This window comes from Fukomys damarensis, unplaced genomic scaffold, assembly GCF_012274545.1.
Source record: "Fukomys damarensis isolate Sample0158 unplaced genomic scaffold, DMR_v1.0_HiC HiC_scaffold_25, whole genome shotgun sequence".
NCBI lineage: Eukaryota > Metazoa > Chordata > Mammalia > Rodentia > Bathyergidae > Fukomys > Fukomys damarensis.
Window position 1 is genome coordinate 3,876,425 of NW_022900937.1, and position 13,198 is coordinate 3,889,622.

A 13,198-nucleotide genomic window follows, 5' to 3' on the forward strand; every position below is an offset into this window, starting at 1 on the left:
GTCCCACCTGCCTTCCCGTGGGAGGGCCCTGCTGGCCGGGCAGGGAACAGGAGGGAACGCGTGGTCGGCAGCGTGGTGACGGGTGGGCAGCCCAGGTCTGGCTGTGAGCTCTGCCGCACTGTGAATCTCGGATTCCTGGTCCTCCCGAAGAACGCACGCCTGTGTCCTAAACACACCCCTCGCACCCACCTATCCGCACCTTCTGACACTCTGACCAAATCGTCTTTCATCCTAGAGGTGGCAGCACAGACCCCAGCCCCCAGGGTCCCTGCGTGCTGAGTCAGGGCTGGGGACCACGGCAGAGAAGAGGCCGCTCTCTCACTCCCTGCACTGCAGTGCCTGGCCGGATTTCACTGCTTGGTTCCTCCCTGCACAGGGCCCACCCTGAACCCCTAGCAGGAGAGTCGCCCCAGTCCTCAGAGCGCTGTCCTTGCCTCTGCCACCCTACTGCATGCTGCCCAGCAGAGACACAGGTGACAGGAGGGCAGGGCCTTCCCAGCACCAGGCCCTGGCGACTTTCCATCAGGCAGGACACCAAGTGTCCCTCTTCAGCTTACAGTGCGGGTGGCTGGGTCCCGCTTGCCAAACACTGCCCTAACAGGAGACGTGTACATGCACAGGCCACAGGAGCACAGGTCGACAAGAGCCAGGTCGCATGCTCCGAGGCTCTAGTGCGGGCTGCCCAGTGCCCCCTGCTGCCCCGCTGTGAGCCTCAGAGCCCCCAGGATGCCCCCAGAGGGTTTCTGCTGAAGCCGGAAAGTGCTCAACATCAACAGGCCCAGCAGCTCCCTCCACATCAGAAGCAAATCGGGAGGGTGGAGGGCAAGGAGCTCCGAGGACCCAGGGTCACGTACTCAGCCGTGAACTTGTCCAGCCTTTGGAAGAGCTCACTCTTCACCTTCAGGTTCTCCACGATGGCCTCCACCACCAGGTCAGTGCTGTGCACCACGGCCCCGGCGTCTGTGCTGGTCGTGATGCTGCTCAGGGTCTTGGCCACGAACTCGTCAGCAGCCTGGTGCAGAAGGGGCCGTCACGGTGGGCCTGCTGCGGGGCGAGGACCTGGCCTGAACACACCCAGGCTCTCGCGATCAGACTCTGGGATGTGAGGACGATCTGGCTGAGACATCTGTTGCCCCACTGATCGCCAGGGTTGTTCCGGCTGACCTGGCTGGCTAGGCGGTGTCCCCTTCCTCCCTCACCGCTCCACGTGCGTCCCTCCCGAAGTTGCGCGTTCTGTCCAAGAACCCGGATAGAGGAGGACCGGTTCCTGAGTCAAGGGTATACGCTAGCTGCGCTCCCCTGCTAGAACCTCCAAACAAGCTCTCAAACACTGCCTTCCTGCCGGGCAGCGCGGTGTCCCAGTGTGCCCGTGTCTAGCACTGATCTCATCGTCTGTGCCACTTTCTGGAGCAGCCCTGGAGTCCTACTTCCTGTGTGTCTTTAGCTGCACTGTTGTGGCTGCCTCGATGTGCAAAGCACTGACCTCTCATGGCCATTTTGACTGTGGGGAAGAGCCAGAGTCACAGGGTGCCAGGTCCGTTTTGGGGACACACTGTCGTGTTTCTGCGAGCCTGCCCTTCCTGTGGACGGCACTGGAAGCAGCTTTCACCATATTTTTGATCACGCTTTGTCAAGACACTCAGGGAAGAGGCTTTGCGGGGCTGCTTCAGAAAGTGGCAGAAAGCCAGGCGAGTGTGCAAAGCGAGGCCCGTGAGGGCATGCGCCTGGTGGGTCTTTTCCTGTAACTGATCCCCTGCTTCTGCTCCCCGAAGTGGGTGCGTCATCCCAGGGCACGATCAGACACTGCTGGGCACTGCTGGGCACCTATCTAAATACCTCAGCATTCTGTTTTTTACCTTGGGAAGTGAACATACGAGTCTCTTCCTCTATCTCCCTCTCCCCTCCTTTGGAAATGTTGTCGCTCCGCCCCAAGCTCTCGCACTCTTCTGAAATGGGTCCATGGCCTGCAGAAACTGTCTCCTCGACCTCAAACCCTTTCCTTCTGCTTCCTACCCCACCCGACCCTGGTGACTCTTCCTGCATCAGCCTACAGTCGCGGGGAAAGGTTTCTGCAATCCTGAAACCCACACACACGCCCGGGGAAAGCAAGGCTGGGAGCCCTCACAAACGCGAGCAGTCAGAGGCCTGGGTTCAGGGCGTTGGGCCAGAACCCACCTTGGGGTTTTCTGCAAACTTCTTCTTTGCCATCTTCCTCAGGCTGTCCTCGATCCCCTTTCTGGACTTGGCCAGGATGTCCTCGGTCTGGTCCACCAACACCACTGTGTGGCCAGTGGCTGCAGCAACCTAGAGCCCAAAGGAAAATCAGAAAGAAAGGAAAGGGAAAGGGAAGGAAAGGAAAGGAAAGAGGACACAGGAGAGGAGGAAGGAGAGGGAGGACAGTCTCGCTCCACGCGAACTCTGCCTTCCTTCCAGCAGAACGACGACCGTGAGGGAGCTGACACCCACACTTCCGGCCGAGCAGCACCGTGACCCTCAGGTGCAGGCAAGCAGCCTTTGTGGCCCGGAGGTGAGGACTCCCCAGCCACGCAACGGGCACAGGACACTCCCTGCGGCGACTGTGGCTCGCCTCTAGCCCACACCCTCCGCCCACAGCTCCTGCACCCACACGGCTGCTCAGAAAGGGACATGGTGACAGCGCCCACTCCCACCTAGTCTGGCCCAGCCCCTCCCGTGCAGCCAGAGCCCTGGGCCCGGCCCTGCTCTTGGGCAGCCTCCCTCAGGCGCAGACACCTATACCCGGGCTCCACAGGCTGCGGGCACACGGCCAGCCGGCTCTGTGGTCGGGGACAGGCCGTCCCTGCCTCCAGCGAGGTCACCCTAAGGACAGTGCCAGAGGACACCAGTCCCAAGACACAGTGGAGAGGCCACAGTGCCAAGGGCTGGGGTCCCGCGGGTGGCAGTCACTGTACCAGGCAGGAGACCTGCAGCAGGGAGAGGAAGCCAGAGAGAAAGTGACAGCGGTCTGGACATGGGGAACGGGAAGAGGAACAGAGCGCAGGCAAAGCCTAAACAGAGGGGCCCCGGCTCCCCAGGCGAGACCCCAAAGAACATGCTGCGACCAGGAGCAGCCAGGCCGTTACCACACCCTGTGAGGCTGCAGCTGGCAGGCAGGGCGGCTCTGCAGGGCGGGAAGGGCCCTGGGCCAGTGCCCACCGCAGGCACCTGACATGGCGAGCTGACTCACGCAGCAGGGTGGCGGATGCCACACACCTGCACCCACTGTGGACCTGTGCGGCTGACTGCCTGCCCCCAGCTGAGGGCCCGAGGTTGCAGGGTGTGGGCGAGGGGCCTCGGCGAGCACCCCAAGAGCCCGATGATGCGAGGCTGTGGGTCCTGCCAGCCCCTGGGGGGCCCTCCCTGAGCCTCCATCCAGCCTGCTTCTGCTTGGCCTCCTCCTGAGGGTGACTGCTGGCTAGCTCCTGTCCAGGACATGCCACACCTGGGGGACCCCAACACTGACACGAAGAGACTCGGACTCCAGCTGGAGCAGGTGAGGAAAAGGACCTGCTCGGGGGTGGGCAGCAGGGGACAGTGGCCGGGGGTGATGTCACCAAGGGGACTTTTCGGAACTCTCCCTCCGCTGGGCCCGAGGGAGTCCTCCTTCCGGCACCCACAGGTCCTCACTCGGAGGCGGCGAGATTCAAGCCTGCCTGGCACAGGCTGGTGCACAGCTTGGGAACAGGATGACAGGGGCCATCCTTCCCTTAGGGAGTGCATACATAACCCGCTGAGAGACCCCGGAGCAGAAAGACCTCACAGCACAGCAGGCAGGGAGCAGAGCCAAGACGGAGAGAGGCTTCACCTCCCACATCACACCCAGCTAAAAAGCCAAAGGCGGACTAATCCAGCACCCCACGCCTGTGACCCAGTCACCTCCCAAAAGCTCCACCTAAGAGTGCATAAGGCTTTGAGAGGACGTCCAGAAGCCATGGCATCCACTCCCAGGAGTTTGGCTTTGCGCTAGCGCGGCTGTCCTGATTTCCCAGACTCAAAACATTGACTTTTCATGGTAGCTTTGCCTTTGGGGAGGAGCCAGAAAGATGACTTCTAGAACCGTGTCCAAATGTGGCCGCCTGATGAGCTGTGCAGTGAGCAGGAGTCTTTCTCTGCGATAATTCAAGTATGCACTGCTCATGTCGGTCACCCCTTATGTCTCACTATTGCTACCCTCCCTATATCCTCCCATTTTCACAAACAGGCTGGCACCTTGTTCCACTTTAAAGGAGGAAAGAGAAAAGGGGGTTGAATGTGTATTCGCCACTTTCTCGATGCTGGTACAAAAATCTTCAACACCCACAACTTAAGAGGAGGAGGAGGGTCCTGTGCAGAACTGGCTGGCTGCCAGGCACCATCAGCACGGTGGGACAGAAGGGCAGGGGACAGCTGTCACCCCAAGACCATCAGGAAGCAGAGAAGTGGAGTGGGCACAGAAACACTCTCTGCCAGGCACGCCTGGTGCCCACCTTCAGCCAGGCCCCGCCTCCCGAGGCGCCTTCAACCAGGTCAGTCCACTGAGGAGTGTGGTGCCCCACGCTCCAGCACTTCCCAGAAGCAACCTCTGCACACAGGAGACCTTGGGTGTCACTGTCGATCCAAACCCCGGTGGGGACTTCCAAGCTGTGTGAAGCTGGCTCTGGCCTTTGCCGTCAATGTCCCTCCACGAGGGCTGGGGACTTAGCTCAGCGGTTCGGTGGCCTGCCTTGCAAGCGCAAGGATACAAGTTCAATCCCGGTACCCCCCCCCCAAAAAAAAAATGTCCCTCCACGATGGCAGTGAGACAGCATGTGGAGGAAGGAGTTTTGGAACAGGACTTCAGGGCTGAATCTTCACCAGGTTTTGCAAATGTTGGGGGACTGAGGCAGGGCTAAGCGATAAAGGGGTGAGGTGCCTCACAAGGAGCAAAACAGAGGAGCCTATCCAGCTTCCTCTGCCACCACGTGACAACAGCCTGTGCCTGCCTTGCAGAGAACACACGAGAAGACCTGCACGAGACCCCAGATGCCAGCTCGACAGCTGGGACAAAATGAATCCTGTCCCAGGCATTACTGTCGGCCCCTCACCGTGGCTCTGGTCAGGGCTGGCACCAACGGGAGGCTCGCAGCACTGGGAGGTCACAGGTGGGGTCTGGGAAGGTCCCCCGAGGAGCACGCATTCATTTGAAGGTCACAGACATGGTACCAATGTCTTGGAGGGTGGAAGTGCATGAAATCTGCGGTTTACAGTGCTGGATCTATGCACTCCCTGTCTTTACGACTCAGGAGTTTGGGCGTGACGACCTGGAAGAAAGTGAGGCCTGGAGTGAAAGGGGCACTGCAGCCCCGGTGAGGGACGCGTCACAACACTGCAGCTTTCTCAGGATGGCAGCTCCAGCGCCACGGTGCCCTGGTCTCCGTTCAGCCCACCTCTGCCCTTCTATGCTGCCTCAGGAGGGTCAGAGAAGCCAACGCACAGGGGCGGGGTGCAGCTCCGCAGCAGAGCAGGGGCTGGGCTGGGTTTAAACACTGAAAACTAAAAGCTAAAGGACAGGAGGCAGAACAGGAAGAGGAAGAGAAAATGAAGGCAGTCAAAGCGCTCAGACAAGGAGACCACATGGAAGGAACTGAAGGTGCCACTACTGCTGTTCTCCACAGCCAGCGCTCAGGGTCTTAACCCCGGTGAGCGGCTGGCACCGCAGTCTGTAGCTGCAACAGGACACCACGAAGGCGTGCGCTGTGAACAGAGCTCCATTTCCCATGGGTTCTGGGTTCACTAACTGGAGGCTTCCAGGAGGCTCTGTCCTTTCAGCCTCTGGAGGGATGTGACCAGCTGAGCAGATGGCACAGGGGCAGCGGGCGTGAACCTTACCCCTTACTACCGCTGCACCAGGGTGAAGTTTTCACCGGAAGTCTAACCCCTTCTTTTCTAAAACCTCAGAGGATGATTTTTATAATTTCTCTTATGCTATTTTACACCCAAGTAAACAATGTCATTTGGGTTTTCATCTAATTTCTGCTGTTGGCGGAGAAATTCCAAATATAAAGGATGACGGAAAAATGAGAAATGGGAATTTCACTACCAACTTTTGATTATAAACTCAAGAAAATCCTTCAGGACCTTTCTGAAAGAGCTGTTGTGTCATCTACATCCTCAGGTTCTGAAGCTGCACACGCCTGTCCACTCGTGGGTGCACGCGGTGTAGTACATACATCAACCCACCCACGCACACTCTGTAATGGTCTTTCCTAGACTGTAGGAAGTAGATCCCATCCCTCCCATTGCATCTTGATGTCCAGGGCTCTCCCTTGGACTGAGGACAGCTTGCCTAGCATGCACAGGGCCCTGGGTTCGAGCTCTAGTGCCACCAAAAATCCCAAAAAGTTACCTTAAGGAAGCATCACTCAGCTGCTAAGGCGACAGGTAGTGGCGAGCTGTCCGTCCCTCTAGACAGGGCTGCTCTGGAGCAGCGGCCACACCTCACTCCACCCAAAGGGCCGAGCAAAGACAGACACTCACTCACGAAATGGACACATGGTGATGCAGCTGCTCTTTTAAAGCTTCAACCTGTAAACTATTTTAGACATAAGTTTCAAGAAATCATACTGGTTTTGTTACTGGAAACCCTTTGTAATAAGCTTTATATAAACTTTAAGTTTATGAGAAATCGTATTAAGTTTGGAAAGAACAGTGAAAAACAAAAGAGGTACGAAGAGCAGGCACTTGAGTCAATTATTAAGTGGAGAAAATGTGCTCCAGAAGCCCCCGTTATTTAGACCACGGCTTTCTGGCACCGGCGGCGGGAAGGCTGGCACAGGGGAATCAGAGAGCAGCGCTGCACCCGCTGGGGATGCAAGCGGACTTGTGTTTGATTCACGCCAGCACCTGCATGTGTCTCACTCCTCTGGGTAAGGCTGGAACGAGCAAACCCTGAGTCTGAAGTCTCCAGGCTCAGCCTCTCCCACACAGGCTCCCCCAGCTCCTCCACCTCCGAGGCTGGGGCAGCAAAAGCGCCCTCCCGCAGGGCTTAGTCACCGACGATCGCGGCCATCCGTCTTTAGGATCCCACGGTGGTGGCCTTCAGCCTGCATGGCCGTGAGGGGCAGGCGGGGCCTCCTAGAATCACAGAGCAGAGTGTGAAAACCTCGGCCCCATGCCTCACACAGCGGTCACCGCAGGAAGCAAAATGAGCACGCTGAGGCTCGTGGAGAAATGTGGACTCTCGTGTGCTGCAAGGGATGCGAATGGCGCGCCACCACGGAGAGTCTTCGCAAACTTAGAAACTGAATTACTGCACAGCCCAGCCACCCCACCTCCAGGACACAGGCTCCGCAGCTGAAAGCAGGGACCGGAACCTGTGCAGAAGCAGCACCGCGCATGGAAAAGCAGCCGCAGGTGGAGGCACTCCGGTGCTCCCTGATGGCAGGTGCACAAGCAAAATACGGGACGTGCATCCAAGGGGCCACTCGGCCTAGAGGACGGCCACCGGGACACTGTCCAGAACCAGGGCCTGCTACCCGCACCAAGCAGCACAGTGGCATATACCCGATGGCTTCGGGACAGGTCGGAGGCACGGAGGCTGGGCGTGGGGGTGCGGCGGGACCGAGACGGCCCACAGAGCCCAGAGGACGGCGGCGGGCGGCTGCGCCACACGAAGAAGTGCGAGGGCCAACCCCGAGCTGCGCCTGCTTCACTGCAACCTATGCAGCAGACGGTGACGGACAACGGCAGACCCTCTAGCTCGCTCCACGCCTTCTTTTTACTGAGATAAGGCACAAACCAAGGCAGAAAAACCCTAGGAAGGGATGTGCGATGTGTGCACACTGCTCCTGGAGGGAAATGTAACGGCGTGTGCTGAGCACCACCGATACAAAAGGGAAAACGCTGACCACAAAGACATGGACGTGCCTAACTTCCAGTCCCTCCTGCCCACGATCCCGCCCCTCCAAAGAAAATCTGCTCGGACTCCAGCAGGCGGAGGGGCTGTGGTCAGCAAGTACAGGCGACAGCGTGCTTGGTCTGCGTGGCTGCCCGGGGCCCTGTCTGTTGCTCCCTCAGAGCCTCAGGGCCCCGGGACAGCGAGTGCAGCTCACGAGTGGAAAAGAATTTCATGGATTCCGGGCTGCAAGGAAAGCAAGAGCGCACACACCTCTGGGACTGTCCGATGACACCCATCCCTGACTGCTATCTTCCTGGGAAGATGCTAGGCTACAGGGCTGGAGGAGGAAAGCATCAAGGCAGTGAGCGGCCTCTTCCTCCTCCTCCAACCAGTTAGAACTCAGGCTCAAACCGCCGGGACTTCGAGGGTGCGCCATCTGCGATGGAAAAAGATCTCAGGCTGTGCCTCAGCGCAGACAAGGCCACCCAGGCCTGGGGAAGGAAGGCAGGCTCAGTCAGGGGAAGTATTTTTAGACAAGAATGCTTTGGAGCTGTAAAAACAGGTCGAGCGAGCAGCGCATGTGTCCAAGCCCACGGCCAGCGGGAGGTCTCAACAGCTCGACTCAGTGGGCGGCCTCGCTCCTTAGACTCTGGTTTTTAAATGTCAAAAAGTACTTCTAAAAACCCAAGAAAATGTATCCCCACACTGCACGATATGCCTGGTAAGTACACAATTGTGTTTCTGAACTCACCAAGCACCCAGGTTTGGTAATGAGGAAGTAACTGCTCCGAGGGGCCTCCCTCGAGTCCCGAACACGTCAGGAGTGACAAGCAGGTCTCCATGGTCCCCAGGAAGCCCAACCTGATGTGTGCGGGGTGCCCAGCCAGAGGGGGTTACGGTCCACCCGCCCGCAGGATGGGCAGGCGTCTCCCTGGGTTCTCCCTGAAGAGCAACTCGGGGGTTCCCACAGCAGCCCAGGCCACACGCCCGCCCAGGGGCCCAGGGCCAGTGACAGCCCGGGGGTGGGAGGCCTCATCTCCCAGAATGCGTCTGAAGGACAAGAGCAGTCCCTGAGAAAGCAGCTGTCCGAGCATAGCTGAAGGGGAGAGGCTCCGCAGGCACATGGCAGCGGGGACCCCAACGGAGTCAGGGTGGAGTGAGGGCACGCTGGCACTGTGACTCCCACGAGGGTCCTCTCCACAGAAGCCACACAGATCCCGCCCAGCAGCTGGGGCAGAGGCCAGTACAGTGCAGAGCCCAGCTCCGGCCCGGTTCTGACCCTGGGATCAAGGGTCAGAGAGAACAACAGGGGGATTATACATCTGTCACATGAGAGCCACCAGAATGGTGTGAACAGAAAAAGTGTCACATGCACAGGGAGCTGAGGGCCAGGACTCACGGCAGCAACCAAGCAGAGCCAGCCAGACACTGAGATTATTATCTTGTTTTTTTCTGGGTACTGGGAATCGAACTCAAGACCTTACGCTTGCCAGGCAGGCAGGGCACCACTGAGCTACATCCCCAGCCCAACGTTACTATCTTTCTACAACGCACATTCACATTTCACAATTCTGGGACTGGATGAACTCCCCATACTTCACCTTCAAAGCTGAGAATTTATACAGACCACTGGTTAGATTTGACAGAGCCACATAAAAGCAGCTCACAGTGACTGGGCATCACTGCTGAGCACAGTCATTACCTAAACATGAGCACACCACCACCGTGGGCAGGTGCCCCTGCTCCTAGACAGGGGAGCCAGGTCCAGGGCCTCACCCCAGGCTCCCGAGGCCGGGACAGAACAGGAAGCAGACTGGCAGGCACCTCCTCGTGGCCACACCCTCACCAGATCAGCAGTTCGCCAGCACCAGGGTGGGCAGAGGGGACCAGGACAGCCAGCTTCGCCGCCTCACCTCCTGTGTGTCACCGAGGCAGATGAGGAAGGACAGAGGGCGCAAGGAAACCAGGAGGCCAAGCCACTTCCGCTGCACAGAACATCCTGGATGTTCCAGACAAGAGCACCCACCTCCTCTGCCTGCAGAGTACCACGGTGTCTCCAAAACCATCCCAAGGCCAGCGACTCATCTGCTGATGGAGCTGAAGGCTGGGAATCAAAACAAACCCTCCATAATGCATGGACAGCAGGGGCAGGGAGCACAGGGCCAGCCCCCCCGTGCAGCTCCAGCAACCCTGAAACTTCTAGGTCTCTAGTTTTTCAAGCAAAGTTCAACGGGGTTGTAACTCATTGTGCAGAAGAAATGAATAAAGCTAAAAAATACAAAGCAGCCCTAACTACTCTTCCATCACCCCAGGGTGCAGGAACACTGGGTGATTAGAGGCCGTGAAGGGGCCAGCTTTCTGGTCCACCTGGGTGCTCACGCAACATCACAAAGGTGAGGGAAATGCACACCTGGAGCTTAAACTGCTCCTCTACCCCCAATTTGTTTTAATAGCTTACTTCTGGCTTTTAAAAAGAACAGGAAAAAAAAATACTTAGGGTAGGATGAAGTCATCCCTACTCTCCTTCAAGTTGCTAACCTCTGACTGTCCCTAAAGAGGTATCTCACGCTAAAAAGAAGGGGGCACAAAGCAGGAAACAGAGACAGACGCTTTGCAATCAAAGAGGACAGAGGGCTGGAGGGAAGGAAGGAGGAGAGGAAACATAATTAGGGCGAGTCACGGGCATGTACCCACTCCGCACGATGAATGTGATCGCCACGTGCAGACCAGTCTGTCCCCACTCAAGGTTCATTTACTATGAGGAGCGCCTCTGTTCGACTGTTTACCCCGCTGAAGATAAATTGGCAATCAAAGGCAAGTGAGCAGCAGATATCAGACAAGCACAGAAACCAAGTTAACTCAACTTAACGTTTATTTACCTGTAGCCTCAGGGATTTAAAACAAAGAGAAATGACAGGCAAAGCAGATGCTCCTTGAAAACACACCCGGTTATAACAGCTTGTACTTTGGTCAAATATAATTAAGCACAAGCTTTGCTTATCTAAAATTATTTAATTGCTTGAGAAATGCATCAGGTGCCTCCAACATCGAGTGACATTTTATCTTGCTCAGCGCTAACTTGAACACATTTTTTCAATGACGGATTGTAAAAACTGAAATTGCAAATAGAACTGCCACTTGGTTACAACTGAAACTACTTCCAAGAGCTGGGGAAGCAGGTGCGGACCCTGGAGTCCAGTTTGTGTGGGTTCTGTAACAGCCGTGCCAAAGTGGGAGTGAGCTGGGCAGCGGAGGGGAGGTGTCCTAAGCAAGCAAGGCGGGACAGGGACTCTGACCACCATCCCCCAGGTGGGCATCATGGGCCCCCTCGGGAGTCGAAGTGGACAGCGCAAAAAGGCCAAGGGAACAAGACAGGCAGTGACGATGATGCCCAAGGTTACTTCCTGCAAGCGCCCAGACACTGCTCCAGGCACTCGGCCCTCTGCGGTCCCACCAGGCAGGGTCGGCAGGAGGCCCTACAGACGACTAGCCGAGGCACACTGGTTAAGTGATGGTTACCGCGGCCAGTGTGGGGCAGAGCCCCATGGAGACCGCTCGGCTCCTGGCAGTGGGCTGTGTCCTGCTGTGCACAGCACACATCAGCCAATCAGTCAGGGGTGCTCAGGAGGCCAGAGACTCCCAATCCAGTGCCAACAGCCTGGCCAAGGAGCAAAGACAGCCGAGACGGCACAGAACTGCTCAGGCCGCACGCAGAGTGAAAACCAGGGCGCCGCACAATGAGAACCTGCAGGGCCGTCTCACAAGGAAGCACAGCTTATAGCCGTCACCTGCCGTGACTGCGGCTCTCCAAGCCAAGTAACTTTCAGGACGAATCGCTATTCCTCACGACTGTCCACTGCGTACTTTTGGTCTTCGTTACGTTTTGCAATGACAGTTGCTTCCCATCTAGGAAGTACGTAACTTTCTTTTTTCCCTTGAGTTTCACAGATCTTGAGGATGTAATCCCCAAGTCCGTGTCCCCTATCAATGCCAGTCATTTCTCCTTCCACTTTTTGGTGAAAGTTCCCACACCGTATCTGTGCCTCCTGGTGCAACACCACACGGGGCCGATGACGGACACAGCACTCTAAGAACAACACAGCTTGGTTTACACAAAAGCACTGTGTATTTCTGCTTCAGCTTCTAGTTCTCTTCCACAGCTGTCTTCAAGGACACCATCCAAATAGTGTCCAGACCTTGTCCTACACCGCTACGGGAGGCAAAGGCCCTAGTATCTTACCAAGACGTTGTTTAAACGTTTTGAACAAATATGTTGTTTTAATCCTTTCCACAACAAATCCCAACCTCACAGCCTTGGGAGATTTTGGTGCAGCAGAGGGATACAGGAATACAGCAGGTGAGCTTTCTCTCCAATACAATGTGCGAAACCTTCAGGGAATTACTACTCTTGGCAGGTGTACTCATGGGGACACCTTACGCCAGCAGCCAGGGCATCCACACAAGGAGGACAGGTTTGTGGGCTGGGAATTTAGCTCAGCAGCACAGGGCCCGCATGGCAAGCGAGAGATCCTGAGTCTAAACCCTGCTACCAAAAAAAAAAAAAAAAAAAAAAAAAAAAAAAAAAAAAGGTAAACCCCTCAAACAAAAAAAAAAAAAAAAAAGAAAGAAAGAAAAAAGACATGGACTGGAGATTTAGCTCAGTGGCGCCACACCTGCCTGTCAAGCACAAGGTCCCGGAGTTCGATTCCCAGTACCAAAATAGAAAAAAAAAAAAGGCAAGATTTGTCCAAAAACACGATCTCAGAAGATGTGGAAGATGCTAAGTTAGAAAAAGTAGTGCTAGGGAAAGACCAAACATAGCCCAACTACAATGGCATCACGATCAAGTTACTAAGTTGCACCCCCTCAAAAAAAGTGCAGGGAACAGAAATTCAAGATGCATATGACTTTAAAAAAAATTAAAAAAGCAAGTACATAAGTGTAGACTTTGGCCAAAACAAATCAACGAAAAATCGAACTCTTTCATGACCACAGCCATTGCTCTTGAGGATATGCTCCCAAGGAAAAATTAAAGTCAGGTGACCACACCCACTACCCCTACCCCAGACAATTTAAGCTGCAAACGACCGAAAAGCTAAGAGTATAATCATATAATCGGCTAGGGCATGAAAATCAAGGTTCTCCAAAGGGAGAGTGAATGTAAAGCGGGGACGGGTCGGACTCCAGGCACTGCAGCCTCGGGGTCATAAGTTGCACAACCAACCGTGAACCCCGGCCCAGCTGGCACTGGCACAGGGCAGAGGTTCCCGGGCCTCCACGCCCCTCCCTGCCCTCTCGGCTGGGCCGGGCCGGGCGGCGCGCACT

The 13,198-nt window shown here is 56.3% G+C and overlaps 1 protein-coding gene across 1 annotated transcript in view; it reads right to left on the minus strand.

Moving 5' to 3' along the window:
- Positions 1–2,333, minus strand: part of Hadh (hydroxyacyl-CoA dehydrogenase) — an 8,725-nt gene extending 6,392 nt beyond the window's left edge. The window contains exons 1-2 of the mRNA XM_019210256.2: positions 2,176–2,333; positions 855–1,012 (exon numbers count right to left, since the gene is read on the minus strand). Coding sequence (XP_019065801.1) covers positions 855–1,012; positions 2,176–2,208 — 191 coding nt within the window. The 5' untranslated portion in view covers positions 2,209–2,333. The remainder of the gene's footprint in view (positions 1–854; positions 1,013–2,175) is intronic.
- Between the last annotated feature and the right edge of the window lie 10,865 nt (positions 2,334–13,198).